The sequence below is a fragment of the Cannabis sativa genome, chromosome 8 (assembly GCF_029168945.1).
Source record: "Cannabis sativa cultivar Pink pepper isolate KNU-18-1 chromosome 8, ASM2916894v1, whole genome shotgun sequence".
In the NCBI taxonomy this organism is placed as follows: domain Eukaryota; kingdom Viridiplantae; phylum Streptophyta; class Magnoliopsida; order Rosales; family Cannabaceae; genus Cannabis; species Cannabis sativa.
In genome coordinates, this window is record NC_083608.1 from 41,570,634 (window position 1) to 41,594,671 (window position 24,038).

General features: G+C 28.0%; 1 protein-coding gene and 1 long non-coding RNA gene across 2 annotated transcripts; both read right to left on the reverse strand.

The window, feature by feature from the left end:
• Positions 1-11,286: 11,286 nt before the first annotated feature.
• LOC115698880 (uncharacterized) lies at positions 11,287-12,083 on the reverse strand. Its single transcript, XM_030626084.2, has 2 exons — positions 11,632-12,083; positions 11,287-11,440 (listed from the first exon to the last, which is right to left on the reverse strand). The coding sequence occupies exons 1-2, from the start codon at positions 11,925-11,927 to the stop codon at positions 11,383-11,385; spliced, it is 354 nt and encodes a 117-aa protein (XP_030481944.1). The 5' UTR covers positions 11,928-12,083; the 3' UTR covers positions 11,287-11,382.
• Positions 12,084-20,249: 8,166 nt separating this feature from the next.
• On the reverse strand, positions 20,250-21,429 carry LOC115701403 (uncharacterized). Its single transcript, XR_009683873.1, has 3 exons — positions 20,950-21,429; positions 20,743-20,810; positions 20,250-20,510 (listed from the first exon to the last, which is right to left on the reverse strand). It is a non-coding gene; the product is annotated as an uncharacterized LOC115701403 (long non-coding RNA).
• Between the last annotated feature and the right edge of the window lie 2,609 nt (positions 21,430-24,038).

Sequence of the window (24,038 nt, forward strand, 5' to 3'; positions counted from 1 at the left end):
AGAAGTTTATTTTGTCTTGTATCTATTAAATGACAACACATTTTTTACTACAATACCCGTTCATAGTATTACAAATTTTCTCTTAGTTTTTTTAAAATGATTACAGGTTAAAAATTTAATAATATATATCGCAGGAAGCTATTCTATGGTGCACTCCCTAAAAAGAATGTATTGATGTACCCCCTTCTAATTTTTTTTCATTGGTCGTGTATATAATAGTTGTTAAAAATATTCTGCAAAATTTTAAGAAATTCAAAATAATTTAGATTATAGAAAGGAGTGTTCAAACAAACTACAATATCTACTTTAATACTTGTTTCTTACTATTCTATCTCCAATATAATAATAAAATATATATTTTGCAACTTGTACTATAATTATAATAAGATGTAAAAATTAAATTATATAAATTTTTGTTATAATTATTTGTAAAATAAAAATTAAACAAATTAAAAAAGAGTAATTTGTAGTATAAATACGTAAGTTTAATTTGCAGTTGCAAATAAATACCTAAATTTATAATTTTGAAACTTTTGTATGTACATGTCTGTTAAATATTAAGTAAATTGCCTCGTGGCAATCCCTGATTGGTTCAAGTCATTAAATTTTTATTTTTTTAAAAAATAGTTTAAATATACCAATAAGAAAATGACACGTGGATAATAAATTAATATTTAATGGTCAGGTACTATAGAGTTCCAGAAATATAACTTAGATATTATTACCGTCAAAAATTAAATTTAGATATTTATTTACAACTAAGAGTTAAAGTTAGATATTTATGTCACAAATTACTCATTAAAATATAAATAACATGAAATAAAGAGAGTGAAACACGTGGAAATTCACTCTGAAGTGACTATTTCCTAGATACACACGTCATAATTTATTTATTTTATTTCAAAAAAATAATAAATAAAAAGGTAATCGATTTAAAAAAAACCTAAAATTAGGGATTTATCAGTAGGTAATGTTGCTCAATTGTTTTTTCCTTTCCATTCACTCATATGTCTTCCGTTTCATCGATTTTTTCTGGATCCTCCTTTTCTTCAGAAAAAAGGGAAGGAGAAGGATCTTCTTCGGTGGATCCCCCTTGTTCTCGTTTAGTCCCCGTTTAGTCCCTTTCGTTTCCGTAAATGTTTGTTGTAAATGGTTTGGATAAACTTTTGCAATCAACATCACAAACATGTACTTAACATTTTTGGTTTGTTGTGATTTTTTTTCTTTCTTGCAAAGAACTATTAAACGAAGGTTATTTAATACTAGAGCAATTTGCGGTGAAACCCGCTTATGTTTTAATTTTTATATACTTAATTTTTTTTATTTTTTTTAGTGGCAAAATCTATTTATATTTTAATTTTTGTATACTTAACTTTCTTATCGTTTTTTGGTGGCAAAACTCTCTTAAGTTTAATTTTCTTTGCAAATTTACCATTAAATATTAATTGGGTTACTATTGTATTGACTTTAAAGTTTTACTGTTACATATACACAAGTATATACAGTGGTCGTCCAGTTGATATTTAACGGTAATATTTAACTGACGTGTCAAATTTACAAAGAAAAATAAACATAAGAGGGTTTTACCACTAAAAAAACATAAGGAGATTAAGTGTATAAAAATTAAAACATAAGAGGGTTTTGCCACTAAAAAAAAATAAGTAGGTTAAGTGTATAAAAAGAGTAATTTGCGGCAAAAATATCTAAGTTTTATCCCTGAGTAGCAGATAAATACCTAAGTCGTACTTTTGGCGGTAAAAATACCTTCCGTCATACTTTTGGAACTTCCGTAGGTACCTCTCTGTTTTCTTCCAGGTAAGTGTCCACGTATCATCCTTTTATTAGTCCACATCATTAATTTTTATTTTTCATTTTAAAATTTATTAAAACTTATTTAAAAATAATTTAAAAATAAAAAATATTTTAAAAATAAAAAATATATATTTAAAATGTATAAAAAAAATAAAAATAAAACTTATTTTTTAAATTAAAAAAATTACAAAATTAAAATACACATAGAACTTAAGTATTTTTATTGAATTAAATTTTTTTAAAAAACTAACCTCTAAATCAGAGAGGAAAGAGAGGAAATAGATTGAATATAGGATTGGTTTTCAAAAAAAAAAAAGAATACGATGGATTTGGGAGAGAGAGATCGAGAAAAGAGAGAGAGAGTGCATGTGACCAACCAAGAACGATTGAGATTGAGAGGAGAGAGAGAGGGAGATCGAGAAAATACAGAGAGAGAGAGAGAGAGAGAGAGAGAGAGAGAGAGAGAGAGAGAGAGAGAGAGAGAGAGATTGAGAGGAGATAGAGGGTAAGAGATTGAAACAGATCTGAGATTGAGAGGAGAGAGAGATCGAGTAAAATAAAGAAAGGGAAAGATGAAGGAGGCCTTAGATTTGATCCAGCGAGGAAGATGACATGTTCTAGCCATAAACGACAGACTTGAAGGAGTTGGGATCGAGGTTTGGCCACTGGCGAAGGGTTGAAGAAGATGAAGATGAAAAAGTAGGTGAAGAGTTGGAGGACTTCAAGAGATCGGCGGAGCACCGACGACGGAGGACGAGATCTGATAAAAGCAACTCGAGGCCAGTAGAAATCTCTCCTTCCAATTTATTTTCATCTTGTAAATATGTTTGGCTATTGGAAAAATGCAGGAAAAAGAATAAGCAAAAAAACTATTTTTTGAGATTTCTGGATTTGTATGTCCTAGTTTTTTTCTAGGTTCTCTTCTGGTTTTGGAACGTTTTTGTTGTTGTTGCTGCCTTGTTTTGGGGTTCTTTAGATTCAGATAAGAGAGAGAGAGAGAGAGAGAGAGAGAGAGAGAGAGAGAGAGAGAGAGAGAGAGAGAGAGAGAGAGAGATTTCTGGGAAAATATATCATTTTTTTGAGATTTTTGAAAACTGCAAATAAAGTATTAATTATGTATGTGATTGTTAGAGTTTGAAGATGAATATGAATTTTAATCTATGTTTTAATTATGTATGTTCTTGTTCATTGTTCATACCCATATTTTTGTGGGATTTTATTAATTGTACGTTTATGTTAACACATTGTTAATCTAATATGTTTAATCAGGGGTTAATTAGAAATTTAAAAATTTAATTGATGAATTTTAATTTTAATTAGTTAAAATATGAATTTCTAAATATCTTTTTTTTCTTTTATTAGATTTTAAATGAATTTATAGATTTTTTAAATAAAAAATAAAAAGTTAATGACATGGACCAATGAATGAGTGACACATGGATACTAATCTGGCACATAACAGAGAGGTACCTACGGAAATTCCAGAAGTGTGACGGAAGGTATTTTTACCGCCAAAAATACGACTTAGGTATTTATCTGCTACTCGGGAGAAAACTTATGTATTTTTGCCGCAAATTACTCGTATAAAAATTAAAATATAAAGAAGTTTTGCCACAAAAAAAAGAGAGTTAATGTATAAAAATTAAAAATTTCACCGCAAATTGCTCCTACTACTATAATATACTTTGTTTACGGGTAAATGTTACAACATATTACTCTACTTAGTATCAAGCGTTAATTCTCATAAAAGAAAAACCTTATTACAATTTAAAAGATAGGCTATAAATTTTTATTATTTTTGCACACATGACACATGCCGGGAGTGGGTGGCTAGGATGGATGACCCAAAGACATCGAATGTTTCGCTGGGTGTACAAATTTGTTTTTAGGATAATTACACAATGCATTTACATTTTTACATTTAATGAATTTTCTTTTACATTTTTACGGTTTTCCGTAAAAACAATACGAAAAAACAAGAAAACTACATAAAAGTAACATGAAAATAACATCTAAATAACATCAAAACAATAATAAAAAATAACATACATATAACAAAAATCAACAACAAATTAACATGAATACAATATAAAAAGACCGTATTTTTTGTAAATAAAATCAAAAAATTCGTAAAAATATTTAAAATTCCGTGAAACCGTATTTTTGTTATTTTTGTGTATTTGTGAAATTATCCCTTTGTTTTCTGTATAATAACTTAATTTTGGGATTTGAATTGATTTTGTGGTTGTTGCCCTTAATTTTGCCCAAAATACGTGGACCAATGTGGCAACGACACGTGGATCCAAGAGGTGTGACTCTTGGATCAATCGACTAAGTCTCTTAGCTTCAGGAGTGTCAAACAAGAATGTACCCTCCCGGAGGAGAGGTAAAGGCTCCACGTACTCCCGGAGACCAGGGGAACGCCAAGGGATCTCCAGGAGGAACAGGACCTTATTCGAACAGTCACCTCTCATTTAATGCCGTATGGGAAAAAACGTATTGGAACTGCCATAAGCAATAATTCTGACGGCGTAACCCCTCTTATACAACTATTACACTATGATTAATAAGGCTAGTAACGACTACTTTATGAGAGATCACATCAATCAAGAAGGGATAAAAAACTATATCCACCTAACCCCTAAGATACCTAAGGTATAGGTCATGTATTTTCTATCCAAGCCATACGGAGCCGCTCACCTCTCTTTTATGTTTTTGGGAATTTGGTTCAAGATTGTATTTCACTTATGCTTTCTTTGCCTTTTGTTAAAATCCGTTTTGTTGAACAATTAACAAAACACCTAGCACATGCTGTTGCTTGGATGTCACGGTCTCTCTCTGGTCGTCTTATTTCTGTGTCTAATGCTCCAGTTTCTATGCTAAATATTTTGTACTCAGAGAGTTAATTTAATGAAGTTGACATTTCATAAAAAAAAAAAAATAGAAATAAAAAATTACAAGTTACAAAAATACCTTTATATAAAATTAATAGAAATAGAGAAATTCATTAAAAGAAAAATAATGTCTAACAATTCCATGAAAATAAAATAACTTTCTATTTGTCCAAAAATCCGAAACATAATAAAAAAAAATATTGAATTCTTGTCTATGACCAAAAAAAAATAAAATAATGCATGTCTATAGAATTTAACCCCACCATGATGAAGCATTTAAAGAATACCTCATTTTTTAAATGATCAAGCATGGTAAAAAATACTCGTAATAAATCATGCTTTGTGGCCAACATATTAGTAGTGTTTACCGAATTTTTTCAAAAATCAATTAAGAAATAGATTGAGCTTAAAGAAAATAAGTAAATATAAAATAGATAAAGATTTTTACGTGGTTAGGATATTAATAAGTCTTACAATATTTAATGCCCAAATATGACTTCTACTAGCGGTGGTTGTAGTATATATCGGGCGGCCGATTCCACAAGAAGGTGATTATGAATAAAAACGTTAGTAGAAAAATAAACACAAAATATTAATAAGAAGTAACAAATAAGTAACCAAATGAGTTTGAAGATTTTTATTTTGGTAATTAATATTAAAATAAAGCAAATAAAAGTGTAATCAATAGTAAAAGAGAGAAAGACTTCAAGAATCATCCATATGCTTGTTTAACTAGTTTGTACATTTAATTCATAAAGTTGACATAAATAATGTAACATTAAAAATCATTATATTTTGAGTATACAAGTTCTTAAAAGAAATGATTTAATTTTACGTAGAACCTAAGAATGACATTATACATCAAGCAATAATACAATAAAAGATTAAACACAAAACTAAACATCAATATTATTTTTACTAAATAGTAACACATAGAAAGAGCATGACTAATCATATAGTAAAAATAATATAACAAAGAGATAGAGATAGAGATGGTGGTGATAGTGAAGGAAATGAATATTAATATTACTTTTTTTTCTGTTAATTTTTAGACACATAAGAAGAGCATAACTAAACTTATATGTTTAACAAAGAGTAAATAAAAATGAATATGATAGATAGAACATGGGCAATACTACCATTAATATAATCACTAAATAAAAATATATAAAAAGTATGACTACAATATCATATATAGTAATATAGATGGACGAAGAACATAAAAATAAAAATGGAATGAAAACTTGCATTACTCAAATAAATATTACAACAAGTGAATCGAAGATATAAAATAACCTCACTTTGCATATGCAATCATCCCTAACATTCAAAGGAATATTAGGCCATTATACTCAGCATTCTCATAAAAATTCTAGAAAGAAATATGAGAAAAAAAAATGAAGAGAGATTTTGCTATAATTTTTTCACTCTAAAAATTACCCTCTCACTACTAAAATGAGCTCCTATTGTTAGAGTCATAAAAAGACTAAAAATAAATAAAAGAAAGTTTTGGATTATAAAATAAATATTAATATTAAATTTGACATTTGAAATTTTAAAAAAATTAATATTATTTATGTTATTATTGCTATTTTGTCTTCTAATATTTAGATGAAGATTGAGTGTGAAAGAGAAAAATAGAGTTGATGATGACCTATAGGAGTGTTCATTGGACCACATCTAATGTTTTTAGGCATATCCAGATCCGATCAAATTATATATTGGATGTTAGATTTTACCATCCGATCCGATCCAATTAATTTCAGTCATCCAATCGATCCAACATCTATTGGATTGGATTGGTTCTATCCGTTGGATGTATTTCATATATATTTATTAGTTTAATTTGAGTTTATTTAATTTTTTAGACATAGTATTTTTTGGATCGGATCGGATCCATCCAATATTTTAGGTCTAGTATGTATTGGATTGGATTGGATCCATCCAATTCAAGAAAAAAAGAGTAAAATTTTAATATTAATTTTTATATATACATATATATTTTACGTATAACAATATAAAATTTAATTATTCATTCAAACTAAATGAAAATATTAATTAATTCGATTGGATGTTGGATGTATTAGATTTTTGGACACCCCATCCAACATCCGATCCGATCCAATTGGGTAATAAAAAATAACATACGATCTGATCTGATCACAATTTGATATCTAATGTTTGACGGTCGATTATAATTGGATCGGTCGGTTGTCATTGAATTGGATCAATTTATGCACACCCCTACCTAGATGACTTAGACTTGTCATCATTGCATCACATGCTTTGGAAGAGAGAAAATTGATGATGGGCTTCATGGGCTAGGCTTGGCCTTTTTGGGTTGGGTTGCTTTGGACTTCAACAAAAATGTCATTTTTTTCTTCTTTTCTTTTCAACTTTGCTTATTTTTCTTTCTTTCAGCAAAAATACAACTTAATTCCTATAAGAAAATCATAAATTGAATCAAAATTAAATATTTTCATTTATAAAATATATTACAATAATTTCATGAAAATATCAACTAAATCTTAACTTATTTTATCATTTATAATAAATAAAAGTGTATTTTAACCACTAATCACAACTCTCAACTAGCTTATTGCTAGTTCTTAGCAATTCAAGCAGAGAAAAATAATTATCGAGTTGAATAAACAAATAAATCAAGCAAAAACATCCAGGCATTTTAAAAATATAAAGTAGAGAGTCAAAAATTACTATTAATGTTACTTCAGTTGTAACTCCAGAGTAGTTGTGTGTGTGCACCAAAGTTTATCCATTTCTTTATTTTTTAAAGTCATAATAAATGTGTCAACTCCAATTTTCTCTCAGGTATAAAGTATTTATAAAAAGAAAGATGACACTTGTTGGAGTTAGAAATGTTGCAATTAACGCACAAATGAGAAAGGATAATTTTTTTAGGACAAACAATTTGAATAAATATTGACCACAAGATAAACATATCAAACCAAAAAAATTTCAATGACAAACAACCTTTAGGATTTACATGAAAAATTTACAAAATAAAGAGCCAACTAGCTAAATAAATAAATACAATAACAATTTATGGAATCAGAGAGTTGAGTTGTTAAAAATATGTTAATTGTATAAAAAATTCATTAAAAATAGACTTGTAGGCCTTGATTCAAAGATTATTGCACTCATTGATAAGGAGTGGATAAGAGTAATTTGCGGCATAATCTTTATAAGTGCCTAATTTATTGCAACTAACCTTCAATTCTAAATTTTTGGTAGTAAAACCCCCTAAACTCATGTTTTATTAGCACTTAGCCATTTTCATCTATTTTTGGTAGTTAACTGTCATGTAAGGATGTCCATGTGTACACATACTATTGCTCACATTGACACAATGTACACATGACATTATATTATTAGCCCACCTAAAAAATATTTAAAAATAAAATAAATTAATTTAAAAATAAAAATAAATTACAAAAAATTTAAAATAAATAAATAAATTTACTAAAAAAATTATTTATTTTTTCTTTTTTCTTTCCTTCCCTCCTCTTTCTTTTTTTCTTTTTTTTTTGGAAACTCTTTCTCCTGCTTGCGCACGAACCATCTCTGCCAAGCTTTTTTTTTTTTTAATCTACTCCATGGTCACCAGTGACCTCTCTCTCATCTCTTTTCACGCCAGTGACACACTCACGCGAGCCCCGCCTAACACCTCACCCATGCGAGCCTTGCCTGCCCAATCAAAGTCTTGGCTCCGAAACCTCTAAATTAATTTTTGGGCGTGATTTTAACACTATTTCTCACAGTAAGCGGTACGGTTAAGCTCATGAGCTATTGGAGAATAAAACCCCTCTAAAAGTTGAGCTTGACGATCATTGGAATCAAATCTAAATGTTCGTTGAAATCCACAGAATCTGAGATATTCCACTCCGATCCAATGGCTTTTTTACCTCCTATTGACAAATAGACTCTAGATTTGTGTTCTCCTTGGAATGGGCTTCTCGATCTCACGTTTCACTACTCATTTCATCATTGTCAAATTTGGGCAGCACCGCACGTGGTGGTTCGATGGTCGTTCTCCAGTGATGGACCTGATGTCGAGTAAGCTGTCTCTCTCTCTCTCACCTAGATCTGGATTTCAAAATTTCTCTTTTGGTCTAAGATTTTTCTCTTGTGGATTTTAATTAGTTTTTTTTTTTTTGGGATATTTGGATGTGAGATTGTGGCAAGTGTTTACTGTTTTAAGTTTTTTTTTATTGTGTTTGTATTTGAAATGTGGGGTTGTGGTGGAGGTGCGGCAGGGCCGGCCCTGAAAATCAAAAGATGAGTATTATGAGATTTGATCCCATGACCTTAGACATTATGCCATCTACCTCAACCAACTAAGCTATTAATATTTGTTGCTTATAATACACTTAAATTTTACTTAAATAAAGCCTAATAATTTTTTTTATTTTTTTATTTTGGGCCCCCGGAAAGTGTGGGCCCTAGGCATGGGCCTAGCCTGCCTATGCCTAGGGCCGGCCCTGAGGTGCGATAGTTGTGGTTGTTTTGGATCTGAAAAAGAAGTTGAGGTACTGGTGGTGTCGGGCAATTGTGGTTTCGGTTGAGGTGGATGGTGGTGGTGGTAATATTTTTGATGAAGAATGAGAGTAAAAAAAATCTGGCGGAACAAAAAATATGAAATGAAATGAAAGAAAGATGGTGGAAGAAAGAAAAAATTAATTGTTTTAATTTTTTTGTAATTTAATTATTTTTATTTTAAAATTAATTTATTTTTATTTTTAAATATTTTTTAGGTGGGTTAATAATATAATGTCATGTGTACATTGTGTCCATGTGGGCAATACTCTGTGTATACATGGACATGCCCACATGGCAGTTAACTTGTAAAAATGGATGGAAAAGGTTAAGTGCTAACAGAACATGGGTTTAGGAAATTTTACTACCAAAATTTTAAAATTGAGAATTAGTTGTAATAAACTAGACACTAATAGGAGTTATGCCGCAAATTACTCAGATAATGCAACTCTAAATAGTTAGAAACTTATGTTGCACGCATGAGCAAGGTGGTGCTTAGTTTTGTAAATGTTCAAAGTTAGTAATACAATTTTGTGATTTATAAAAAAAAATCAAATTTTATATATTTGTATATATATATTTTTTTTATTTATAAATAATATAAGAAAAACCACGCTAAAAAAATATTATGAAACAACATTATACACAAGACAAAAAATAAAATTATGTATTAGAAAAGAAAGTAAAAATGAAGAACTAAATCATATCAAATAATTACTATATTAATTAAATAATTAAAATTATTTTTGGCAAATAATTACACAATATAATTAGAATTAGAGAGTAATTGAGACCTTTTAATTATATAATTAATGTGAAATTACTTCCAATTATGCCAAACTATATAATTATCTTCACTTATATCTAATTCCAATTCTCAGCGGCTTTTCAAACAAACTCCAAATAAAATATTATAGTAAAGTAATTTGTATATATTTTTTCATCACATGAAAAAATGAATTGTCATGGTTTTCATTATTTTCAAATTTACCCATGATCCTAATGAAAGGGACGATTCGTAAAGCAGAAGCTATTATATACATTGAAATGAAACGAAGAGAAAAAGAATTAGAGGCGTTTGGTTAGGAGGAATGAAAATATAGGAATAGAAATGAGAATGGGAATAAGAATAGGAATGCAATGGAATAAAATTTGAAATGTATAAAAAAAAATTGATAAAAAAATAATTAAATTTTTTTTCTTGTTATCATTCCTTCCTTTTTAAAATGGAATAACCATTCTACCAAAATGGTGGAAAGAGCATTCCATTGCAATGCCATTCCAATACTTTAAAATGCAACCAAACAAAGGAATGGAATGAAAATTATTTACTTTCTATTCCATTCCATTTTATTACCTCCAACCAAACGCCTAAGTTCCAAAACCTGTTCAACCAAATGCTTAAGTAAACTAATCAGCCATTCAGCCAATGATCCAGAGACACAATATTTTGTTTTTTTTTCTTTCTTTTTTTGCTTGACGAGACACAATATTATTTTGTTATGTCTCAGAATTTGGTGTAAACTAATAATTATTTGATTCGTCTAAATATGTCGTGACAACTTATATAACATTTATTATTTAATATGACTCAAATCGTTAATAATGACATTATGATAACTCTGAAGTAGTATAGTAGACTAGTAGTAGTAGGTACTAGGTGGCAAACGGAGATTTGGCAAACTACCAATTTTTAGAAGTATCATTTTACAATTAATTAGCGTACTCTTTAAAAATTATTACATTAAACTACATGGACGATAGACACCAACAATCCCTTTTAACATTCATCATAAAAGAGTGCTCATAGATAAAAGCTGACTCATCTTTTTGGATACGTGAATTTGAGGCAATAATGTTTGCGTGCCTCAACTGCTTAAAGTTGGCTATTCATATTTGATTGATAGTGAATTTTTTTTAGTTTCTTTCTTCACACATTATATTTTAAGTTACTTCAGTCTTTCAGAGCCAATAAAGATTAATGTTAAATAGCTAATATTAGATTGAAATAATTAACGAATATATCTGGGCATCTCTAAATTTATTTATATTCATTCCTATATATGATACATATATTACAACATAAATTCAATTACATAAAACAAAAAGCCACAAATTAAACTCAGAAGACGAATGGTGTAGGTGAGAAAGCTGGAACGATCACCGGTGCAGAGTTTGTCCTGATATAATTAACCAAAATTAAATTAGTTGAACCAAAAAGTGATAATTAAGACACAAAATTAAAACTAATTCTTTTCGTAGATCATTAAATATTTTCCAAAAATTATTAACAATAGACAAACAAACAAACAAATATATAAACCGAAAAAGAGTTGTATTAATAAATATCCAGAAAAGAAAGTAGTTTCACCTTGAGTCATTACGAGAAGAAGTGTCACTCCCACGAGCCTTATGAATGGGCCTAGGCCCAGATTTAGGCCCATCTTTGCTGGAAGATTTGTTCTGAATCTTCTGCTGATTAGTAGAATGATCTTCCGAGATGGCATGGAGGCCCGGCCGCCAATGCGTCGCCGAATTACACCTTCTGCGCTTGGAAGAAGACACGTGGCGGCCACTGTTGGTAGCCACGTGGACGTTAGTAGTCTCCTCCGGCGGTGGCGCTGCCCGGCAGCAAGAACCCAGCTCCGAGAAATTGAAGAACTTCATATTTTGTAAGGTACTTGCCTTAGATCCCACGTAAACTAAAGTTAATAAATTAGGTGTAGATGAAAAATGTGCTCTTTTTTTTCTCTTTATTGGGTATGAACTAAAGAGGTAAAGGTAAGGGTGGTAGTTTATGAATCATTTTCTTTTTCATTCTTTTATTCCTATTTATACATATAAAAAGTCTAGGTCATCACTCCAATTTATTTATTTATTTATTTATTTTTGTGATAAATACGTAACGGACGTGTATCAGTGAAGCCAAAGAAAGTAGTTCGTCCTTATCTGAACTTTTGAGTAGTGTTAACTAATTATCAGTTACACAAATTATATGGGCAGTTTTATTATCTGTGGGCGTTATTATTATTATTATTTGAAAGGATTATTTGTATTACTAGTATTCGATAAATTGTTTATAATAATGTTCTCAACTGTAACATCTCCATTTAATACCTGAACCCCACAACATTAACTAGTGAAAGCATATATAATTTTCAGCGTCACCATCTACTTCAACCAATTTTTTGTGTTTGGTCATTTTCTATTTATGAAATAAATTGTAATTTTTTTATTTTGTGGCAAAAATTAATCGCAAATGAAAAATCTAGAACATGGACAAATATTTTGGAAAACTTGTAGAAATTAAAGCATATAAAAACGGTGAGCATCACTCTAGATTAATGACTCATCGCGGTGGAGGAAAATACCAACAATTCTCTAAAATTAACGAAAATGAACAAAGCAAGAACACATGGGTTGAGAATTACAGGTATTTTACTCTCCACGATTGATCAGTTTATGGCTTCAAGATCTCTCAGCCCAGAGAATTACTTTCCAACAATGGAAGCCAATCAAAAATATTGAAACAATAATTTATAATAATGAGTTGTTGTTAATTATATAATAAAGTATTATATAGTATAAAATTATTGTGAATAATATAATAACGAGAAACAGAAAAAGTAGAAGAAATGAAGATATATAGAAAGAGAAAGTAAAATGAGAATTTCTAACTCTGAGGTGAATCCTATATACACAAAATATGAAAAAAAAAATTAAGAACTAAATTAAAAAATTATATTGATAGTCACTTTAATAATTTTATATATTTTAATTTTATTTTTATTTCTATATTTTTTAAAATATACCAACTTTTATAGATAATATTCCCATTATACCTCTAGATCAATACAAATTATGTGTTATGCTTAAGTAGAAGGTGAGAGTATATTGAGCAACTCACTCATAAAAGGGTATATTTTAATGAAAAATAATTTGAAGGTATTTTTGATTAATAAATACAAGAATTAATTTAGAAATTTAACTTGGTGATTTGAACATTCAAATATATTATTTATAACACGCAGGGCCGACCTTAAAATTTAGTGGGTCATAGGAAAAAAATTATTTTTGGGCCCTTATTTAGAAAAAAAAAATGGTATTTCTCAAAATTAGCAAGAAATTGTATAATTTTAAAAGGAGAAGATTTTTTGGGCTCCTAGACTAGGTGGACCCTACGCACAGACCTAGCCTGACTATGCCCAAGGTCGAGCTTGATAACACCCTTCCATGAATGTTCATAATAATTGTCTCATTAAAAATGTTATTAGAAAACACAATAGGACAAAAAATTGGTTGAGGAAAAAGGAGTGCAATTTGTATTTACTCCCCCTTATTATGGCATTCCTAGATATCCTTTAGTTGATGCATTCTCATCTTGTGCGCGTACCATCTTTTTGAATGTTGATGTTGATAATTACTTTGTGAATAACTTTATAAGATTGACACTTGATTTAATATATTGGACAACAATATAGTTATTCTCTTGAAGATCACATGGGAATTTAGTGAAAATGTATTTGGTTCTATCTCCTTCATTGTAACTTTAGATGAGCAATGCATTTCGTATCATCTTCATTGAGAATTTTTGATGTTGATACTTCATTAGTATAATTTATAGTTTTTTTGAATATGTTGTGCTAATGATTTCAGTCACACACATTCTCTACTTACTTTATGAATTACAAATGTGTTAGTATGATTTCAAAATTGTCTCATTAAAAACTTTGTTAAGAAAACTCAGTAGGAGAAAATCTAAACTAAGGTAAAAAGAGTGTAAGATGAATATGTTTCTTCCTCATGTACGTAACTTATAAGATTATTGTTATCACTTTTAAAATATCGCTATATTATCTATGACCATATATATTATAATTATTCAGGAGTATGTGTGGACTTCTTAATTATGGATGAGGGGCTCTTAGAATATCAATATTTATCAAACTTATTGAATCATTCATGTGTGTGTATACAATATCCTTCATACTAAAGTTTGTAATTTTAAGTAGATATAGACAAAATACATTGACGATAATAATATAAATTTTTATTTGTGATAATGATAGTATTGCAAGACCAGGCATATATTCTATTCTCATTATATGATTTTAATTTTTAAATCAAATGTTCATATATCTGAAAGTTTTGATGCATGTGATGTACTTTAGGATTTTTATACAAATATTTATTATGAACAAACTACATACATTTAATATTTTTCAATATATAAAAACAAATAAAAATTTTGCTCTTTAGTATTTTACAATATAATCAAAAACTTTTAAAAGTCTATTACAACATATAATTTATGAATTTATATTGTATAGACAATTCTACTTGTATTTTCAAATAATAATTTAATTATATGTTTTTATTAATTTCATACAAATATATTTGTTATATAGCACGGACAACTTTGAATTTATATCTATTAAGACACGTATCAAAATTATTTTTTAGATAAGATATTTACAATTTTTAATATATTATGGGAGCTCCAAATAAATAATTTTTGTTGCAACATTTATGTGATGCTTATAAATTCTCATAAAGTATATTTCAGGTTATAATCAAATCATGATTATATTTTCTCAATATATAAACCTTATTTCAATCAATCTCATGTTTATGTAAATTTATACAACAATTCACTTTGTGTACAAATATGTAAATATGCAATTTTCTCATTAGAAATTCATATTATTGTACAAATATTTATTTGCAAACCCTATAAGTTTTACTTTACTTTATGTGAGTAAACTTGCCTAGACTGCGTCATATTATTTTGGCCAAAAATAAAATGTATGCTGGTAATTTTTAACACATTTAATATGATGATCTTTGCTATCTCATATTAATTATTGCATATGCTAACTTTAGTACTATTATTGACAATAATTTTATAGATGATAATTTTCTCCCATATTAACATAACTTATTGAGATCTTTTATTTTACTTATTTATTTATTTTTGAAAGTAATAGACAAATCTATTGAAAATATAATAACGCCATCCATACTAGTTATGAATACTATACATCTCATGTTTATCAAAGAAATCCTACACATGCCATGATCTTTAAAATAATACTAAACATCCTACAAAAAATATGAATATTCATCTAGCCAAACAAAAGTTGTTCATCCATCTAAAGAACATGTGCAACTAATTCATGAGCAACACAGATTAGGGACACTCTTAGAAATCTATATACAAAATTTGTAAAAACTTCTTACAATGATCTTAAAGTTATTAGAGTAGGGAACTCTGGTTTAGTAAAAGCAATCACATTTGTAAAATCATGGTAACAATTTCCAATCAATACCATCATCAGCGTCATACAATTTGTTTTAAAAACTCATTATCATTTCTCTAAAAGCTTGAAGGAACAATAGTATTTTAACTACACATAAACAAATTATATATTAGTTGGATTAAAAAATAAATATAATAAATAAATAAATATTGTTGCAAATTTATACTTTATTTTTACTACAAATAAACAAAATAAGCATGGATTACATAGAAATTAGGGGTTTTTTTTTTTATTTTTTTCAGTTTTAACAAAAAAAAATAACAATATTATAAAAAATACTTTTAGCTGGCCAAATAAACAAATATACAACCCAAATAATTTTTTTTACACAAATACTACTTACACACATTTTCAACCTAGGATCCATACTTCCTGGGCAACTATCGCGCAACCACGTAGTAACTCAACACAACCGAAATGAAAATTCAACCAGAAAGAGAATCACCATTAATTCTTGCGATTTTACATGAGAAGACGACCAAAATCAATCAAAAATATGGACTGTTTCAAAAAAAGTGTAGAAAAACTTCTACAAAACTAAAATTTAACCGGAAATCCAGTTTAATTTGCATAAAACTAATGTCCTAACTTCAATTTTTAGATCCATGAAAAAAATTAGGGGCTTTTTCATTTTTACACTTCAAAATAGTTTTTTTTTTTTTGCATGCTTACGAAATTCTACTTGCAACTAGCACTGTAACTTAAATTGCAATAAAAAATCGTATGAAAACCCCTATTGCAACTAGCGCTGCAACCACTTTAGAAACTCAAACCGTAAATTTGAAAACAAAAGGTTAAAAAAAATAGTATATGGGGTAATTATAAGGAAAATATAAAATGATTTATCTTGTCAAATACAATTACTATATGTATAGATCTAATTATTATAACTTCAATAACGTTAATAACTTTATAACAAATAACTAATAACTTAAAATTGTTTAATAATAAAAATAATAAAACAATTACTACCTCATGTAACAATATAAAATATAAATATACTATGATTAAGTAATTTAAAATAAATATTATTATATAAATAATGAATAAATTAATACTTTTTAAAGGCTAGTTAAAAATAATAATAAAAAAAAGGCTAGTTAATTGAAATAAATTATGAGCAATAATATATAATATAAGATATATACATTAATTCATTATTTTTTAAAAAGTTTGGCATAGATAAGAATTTAATTGAAATTATGCATATGTTATAATTTCAAACATAGAGATTGATAAAATAAAATATGTATTAATTTAGAAAAAAAAGTAAAGGAACTTCAACAAACAATGTTTTAGAGATCAATTTTCATTGGAGGTTTTAAAAAATAAAACAAAATAATATAATTAAAATAACTTTCACCAACTTTTCTTGCCGCCAAAGTTTGGACATGTCCAAACAAAACTTTTCCGATGATCAAGTCCACTACTATGTTTGGAGGAGAAAATGAAGGAGATAGATAGAGCAACAATAAATCAATGTTAAAATAATGAAAATGCAAGCCTATTTTAAAACCAGATCAACAAATGAAAAAATCATTTTAAAGAAAGAAAGGTTGAAAGAAAAAACCTGTAAAGCCATATGGATCTCCTTGCATATTAATTTTTATCCAACTTTCAATACACGAGACATAATTTTCATATAAAAGAAAAATACAAGACATAATTTAGTAATAAATAAATGGTATCAAACTCAAAAGCTCACATGGAGAAATTTCCTAAACCAAGAAAAACCACCACAAAACCATCTCAATCTCCATTGGCAAACCCACCCATTTCATAACCCATCAGCATCAACCCCACACATTGGCCCAGTTCCAAAAACAAAATGATAACCAACCCCATATCTCTTGTAAACGCATATCAAAATATCTTCTCCGTGACTTAAGGATTATACATTTTAATTTTAAAAGCTGTATAACTATATTGATCATGAGACCCAACTAATGAAAATAATCATTAAAAGATAGAAAAAAGTCAAAAAAAAAAAAAATGCTAAAATCAGAAAAAAATCAAAACTTTAAGTATGGATCTTAGTAAAACATGTTAAGGAACATAGTTAATTATGGTTGTTAAGATTGGTTATTTTCTGTTAGTTAGTTTCTGAGCTGTCATAACAAACTCCTTTACTTGTTTTGCTACTGTAATTGTGTATATAAACTCATCTCTTGTAATCAGTTCATTTTAATGGTTGAATAACAGAATTCCTTTCTTGAGTTTCTTTCTCTCTTTCTCTGTTATTTTACCTTGTCATGGTATTAGAGCTTTTTCGTTCTTCTTCTTCGTCTTAACACAGCTGCACAAAAATGGGTTTTTAAAACAGTTTCAATCTTTATTGGATTAAAGAAATTTGAAGAAAACAAACGGGGACTCAAACAAATTTCAAATAAAAAATCAACAATTATTACAAATAGAAATTACAAAAAGATTAAAAATAGTAAAAAATCAAAAATTTATTGCAAAAAATAAAAAACTTGAACCTTACATATTTAATATGAGATTAAAAAAAACTAACAATTGTAAAAAATGAAAAAAAAAAAAAAATTTCAAAATTAAAAATTCTTGAATAAAATTAAATAAATGAGTTCGATAATGTAAAAATTGTTAATATATATAAAAATTAATATTAACTATAATAATAATAATAATAATAATAATAATAATAATAATAATAATAATAATCAATTAACGCAGTAAAATGAAAAATCAGAAAAAAATGGAAAACTTATCAATAAATTAAAGATTTTGAAATGTGATTGTTGAATGCATGTGATTGTGTCTCCGATAATGATCACCATTGGCACCATTTTTTCCGACTCTAGAGTGTCCCCTCCTAACGCCAAAAACAGAGTACGACTCGACAACTGCAATAGTAGTTCTTCAAAGTTGTGTCTCCTCCCTAACTACAATACAACAATGATCTTAATGTGAGAAAATGCTACATGAAGAATTTGAGAGATAAAGAGAAATTTGAGAATATATATATATATATCCAAGTGGGCGTCTATGAAGTAGAAATTGCTTTGGTACATGTTATGACATTCTTGCAATATAGTTAGACATATATGTAATAACTAGTAAAAAGCTTGCACCGATACTAAATTTTAATTTGCTTTTTATTTTATTTAAAAGTGATACATTTAAAAATTAAAAAAAATATATATTATTAGTTATAATTAGATGAGATTATTTTTATGTATATTTAAATAATATAATTTATAATTTTGATAAATTAAAAGTAAATACTAAATGCAACATATTAGTGTTTAAGAAAGTTGATAATTTAAATATGTTCCTAAGATAATCCAAAAATAAATTAAAAATTGATGTTCAAATACTTAAGAATACACAACTTAAATTGTGTGTAAGATAAAAAAGAAAATTAAAAATCAATCTCTAAATTATTGATAGTTGAAGATAACACCTGTCTAAAAATTGTAGATAAGAAAAATAATGATACTCATGAGTGGATTTTAATCTTCCTTTACTTCGACATAGACAATAGTTTAATTTATGTATTTTGTACTTTTCATGTAAAAAATGAGAAAATAGATGAATAGATATTAAATAATTAAAAGTAGTTGAATTTACTGATATATAAAAAAAACCATTTATTTCTTTTATATAAAAAAAAATAAAAACATTGCAAAAAATCGTTAAAACAAGAATTTGCAGCTGCAAAAAATATGAAATGACTTATCTTGTTAAATGCAATTAGTAATTGAAGAAGATTCACGAGCACTAATTCAATCATTTAAATAACTATTATAACTTTAATAACTTTATAGCTCAAATAACTAATAACTTAAATTATATTTGTAGTAATTTAATTAAAACTACTTTAGATAAAAAGATTTAATGATGAAAAAATATTTTAAAAAGAATATACAATCTCAAAAAAAATTCAAAATGATTGATAGGAAAAATATATCTCTATGATTGAAAGGAAAAACTATTTATCATTCAATCCTTTTTATAAAAAATAATAATAAAAAAATAATATTATAGTATTAAAAAAAATTAAATTAGCCGCACGAGAAACAGCTATATTACTTAAATGTTATTATAAATGCATTTCATTAAAAAATTGAAATACGTAACTATAATTTAAGTATATACATTATAAAAATAAATGAAATAGAAAATCAATTTACAACATTTTAAACGATCAATAAATATATATTCAGTAGACTTTTTAATGAATAGCAAATTCAATAAGAAACTAGTACAGTAGAACCTCTATTTAAGAATACTCTATTCAACAATAACCTCTAATTTGTTATAAAAAAATTAAGTCCCAATTTGGGCCAGTTATAAATAAGAATAACCTCTAAATTGTAATTAGTTATACATTTTCTAAGTCCCGTATTAACAAAGCATACCTTTATATAGGAATAATTACATCTTTATAAAATATATACATATATTTTGTAAATTTATTTACATAAAATTAATAATTTTATTCCAAATTGTAATATATGTATTAACATTATATTTACTTTAAAACAATTCTATTATAATATAGTATTAATAATTATTTATTGTTACATTGATATTTTTTGTTATTTTAATTTTTTTTTTCTAGGGTAACTTTATTTAGTTATAACCTCTCAATTAGAATATAATTTGCTTAGTCCCAAGTGTATTCTTAAATAGAGGTTCTACTGTATTAATAATAATAAACACAACTACAAAATAATTTAAGAAACAGATTATATAATAATTATAGAAATAATTTAAAAATAACATAATTTGCGCTCATTATAACAGCTATCACACCCCTCATTGTTGATCGCTGATGACGAAGCTTCCTAGCTCTCTTGACCGACTTCTGATTATATATATACTCTTGACGAATGAATTCTTCAATGGCTCTGCTCATGGAATCCAGCCAGGCATGATCCAGCTAGGTATTTGAAACCATTCAAGACTGAAAATTTTAGAACCCTTCCGCATTCAATATACAGACAAACTCTTAATCGCCGTGATGAGGAAATAATTATATGCACAATAACATGTTTATCCAAATTACATATTTTGTATAGTTGGCAAATTACACAGAAAAAAAAAATTAAGTTTTTACACAAAAGCATAATTAACAGATACAATATAATACAACTCTAAATTAGGGGAAAATCAATCTCAAAATCAAAATTGAATACCTATTGGAGTTTGGAGGAGTACCAAAATTTCTGAAACGGAAACAAATGTGAAATCCTTGCTAATGATCCTGAACTCAAATCCAAAGTACCCAAAATTAACTCAGTGCCAACTCTTCAAAGTTTAATTAGACAAATCAATACTCAAAACTTTCTCAACGAATTACATCAATAAACCCAAACTAAAACAAAATAATAAACTCTACTTACTCAAACATTGATTCAAGCATAAAAAAAAAATGAGATTATAATTATAATATTCAAAATAATGCGATTCATGAGACGGAGGCCGGATGAGAGAAAAGAAGAAACAGAGGAGAGAGAAAGGTGGATCGAGAGATGAGATTATAATTATAATATTTATTTCTTTATTTTTAAAATAAGATTATAATTATTTTGAATTTACATATTTGTTAATTTATATTCAAGGGTTAAAGAATATTTTGTTAATTAATAGTATATTCTGTTAAAGTTAATTTGGGGATTTAACCCCGTTAACCTTAGCCAAAAAAAAAAAAAACTATTAGTTTTGAATAGAAAACATTAAAAAAAAAGTCACCCAATAATTTTTCATAAACTAAGAATTCTCACTACTACAAAAATGGGTTTTCCCGACGTTTTTAAAATAGTCGTTTAAAGTATTCCTATCGGTTTGTATAACCGTCACCTATACGACCGTTGTAAAACGGGCATGTAAAAAAAAAAAAAAAATACAAATTTTTTTGCCATATATTTTCTCCCATTTTTTTTCCTCCATTAGCTTTATAATTTTACCTAAATTAAAATAAAACAACTAATTAATTTTATTACAATAACAACTAACTTTAAAACACATTAAATTTATACAATAACAAAATAAATATATATAATAAAAATAAATGTATTTATACCGAGCTTGGAGAGAGAGAGAAAGAGAGAGGGAGACGGGCGAGAGGTGGTGGTGGTCCGACGTATGAGACGAAGATGAGAGGGACACTAACGGGAGGTGGTGGTGGTCCGACGTATGCGACGAAGAGTAGATAGACTGACGGGAGGAGGGGTGGGTGGAGATCGATGGACGAGAGAGACAAGAAGAAATGGAGATCGAGAGAGGGAGGAAGACGGCGAAAGAGGAGGGCGATGGTGCGAAGACGTGGGTGGGGTTTTGGAGAGTTAAGATTTTCGTTTTAAGGTGTGGGAAATGGAGAAGAAACAGGTGAGAAGATATAGGTGGGCATGTGGGAAATAGAAAAAAAAAAAATAGGTGGGTACATGGGAAATGTGGCAAGAAGTAGGTGATGATTTTTCAATGGGCCCTTATAGGCGACGATTTTTAACTGTCGCCTATAAAGGACCATTAAAAAATTGCATTTTATTAAAAAACGTCGCCTATTTTGTTTACTACAATTTTAAACCGTCGGGAATACTAAATTTTTCCCGACGATTTTAAATAGTTACTTAATTCTTTTAGCAATGGTCCCCGAAAAAAATCGTTTTTAGGACCGTCGCGAATTCTGATATTTGTAGTAGGGGTGAGCATAAAATTTAGAAAACCGAAAAAACCGTTCAAACTGACCTACCGAACACCGTTAGAATCAAAAACTGAAAAAGCCGCTAACGGTTAAAACTGCCATTAACCGGTCGGTTTTTTTTTTTGGTAATAAACCTACCAAAAAAAACTGAAACTGACAGTTATACATATATATATTAATTTATTAAGTTTTTTTTCATTAATTATGGTTACTAATAATATAAAAAAAATACTATATTATTTTTTTTATTCATATTAAAGTTAAAAGAATAAAATAATTAGTTTTTGAACAATTAATTTGTATGTTTGTAGTTGTAAAATGTAGAATAATATATGTATAAAATAAATTGGATTTTTTTTTTTAAAAAAAAACGTTCGGTTTGGGTGGTTTAAACCGACCAAACTGAGGTTCAAAACAGTTGGTTTTAATATAAGTTCTGGATTGGTCGGTCGGTTTTCGGATTGCACCAATCCAAACCGAAAACTGAATTTCAAATTTTTATATAGAAAAAAATCAACCAAATCGACCGATGCTTACCCCTAATTTGTAGTAGTGTCTGTTATATAGCCACATTTTATATAGAATAGATATATGTGTTCTTGACCTTGCTAATCAACAGTCACTTAATGCAATGAGATAATAGATAATAAATAATATAATTAAGCAATAAGAATACAACATTTATAGATGTTCGACCTTATGATTATGGTAATAGTCTACTCTTCTTTTTCTTATATCAATTTAAAGAATTAATAAGATTACAAGGAGCTTACTAAGTAAGTTTCTTAACAATTCTTAATAAAAAATGCTTACAATTATTTGACAACGTAAGAACTCTCAAGAATATGAAATTTCAAATTTCTGAACAATGGAATGACTCCACTATTTGTAGGATAAAAATACAATAATTAGGTTTCCCAAAATAGATGAAACTAAAAAGGGAAATTAGGAAGGTATTCTATTATATCTTGTCGGTGCAAGTCAATTCCACAAAATTAGGGATTTGATTGAGATGTAAATGCTGGATCATTTATGGAAAGTATCTCTGAAGATCTTCTTATGCCGAACTACTCTGCTCGAAAGACTCGACATTTCTAGATAGTGAGGATCTGCGCAGACAATTAAGTACAAATTCTATCTGGATGATCCCTACTAAAGGTGTAAACTTGATAGTTTTAATTATAGGATTCTTTGGTCGAGTCATCACTACTACAAATATCAAAATTTTCGACGGTCCTAAAAATAATTTTTTCTGAGGACCGTCGCTAAAAAAAATTAAGTAACTATTTAAAATTGTCGGGAATACTAGGTTTAAAATCGTAGTAAACAAAATAGGTGACATTTTTTAATAAAATGTGATTTTTTTAATACCCTTATACTCGTTGGGTATAAGGGTCCATTAAAAAATCATTACCTACTTCTCGCCATATTTCCCACGTAAACCCCACCCACGCCTCCGCACCATCGCCCTCCTCTCTCATTGTCTTCCTCCCTCTCTCGATCTCCCTTTCTTCTCGTCTCTCCCGTCCATCGATCTCCACCCATCCCTCCTCCCATAAGTCTCCCTCTACTACGTTGCACCACCACCACCTCCCGTCTGGCTCCCTCTCCGAGCTCGGTATAAATATATTAATTTATTTATATACTTTTTTTTTTATTTATTATAAATATTTGTTTTATTATTGTATAAATTTAATGTGTGTTAAATGCTAAAATACTACATATTTTATAGTGTAAAAATACAAAATAAAATTAATTCTTTATAATATTTTCATGAAATTAATACAA

Bases quoted from the DNA above. Each gene is read 5' to 3' on its own strand.
- LOC115698880 (XM_030626084.2), bottom strand. From the start codon at position 11,927: ATGAAGTTCTTCAATTTCTCGGAGCTGGGTTCTTGCTGCCGGGCAGCG. The intron at 11,441-11,631 runs GTGAAACTACTT...TAATTATATCAG, and splicing joins TCTTCTCGTAATGACTCAAG to GACAAACTCTGCACCGGTGA.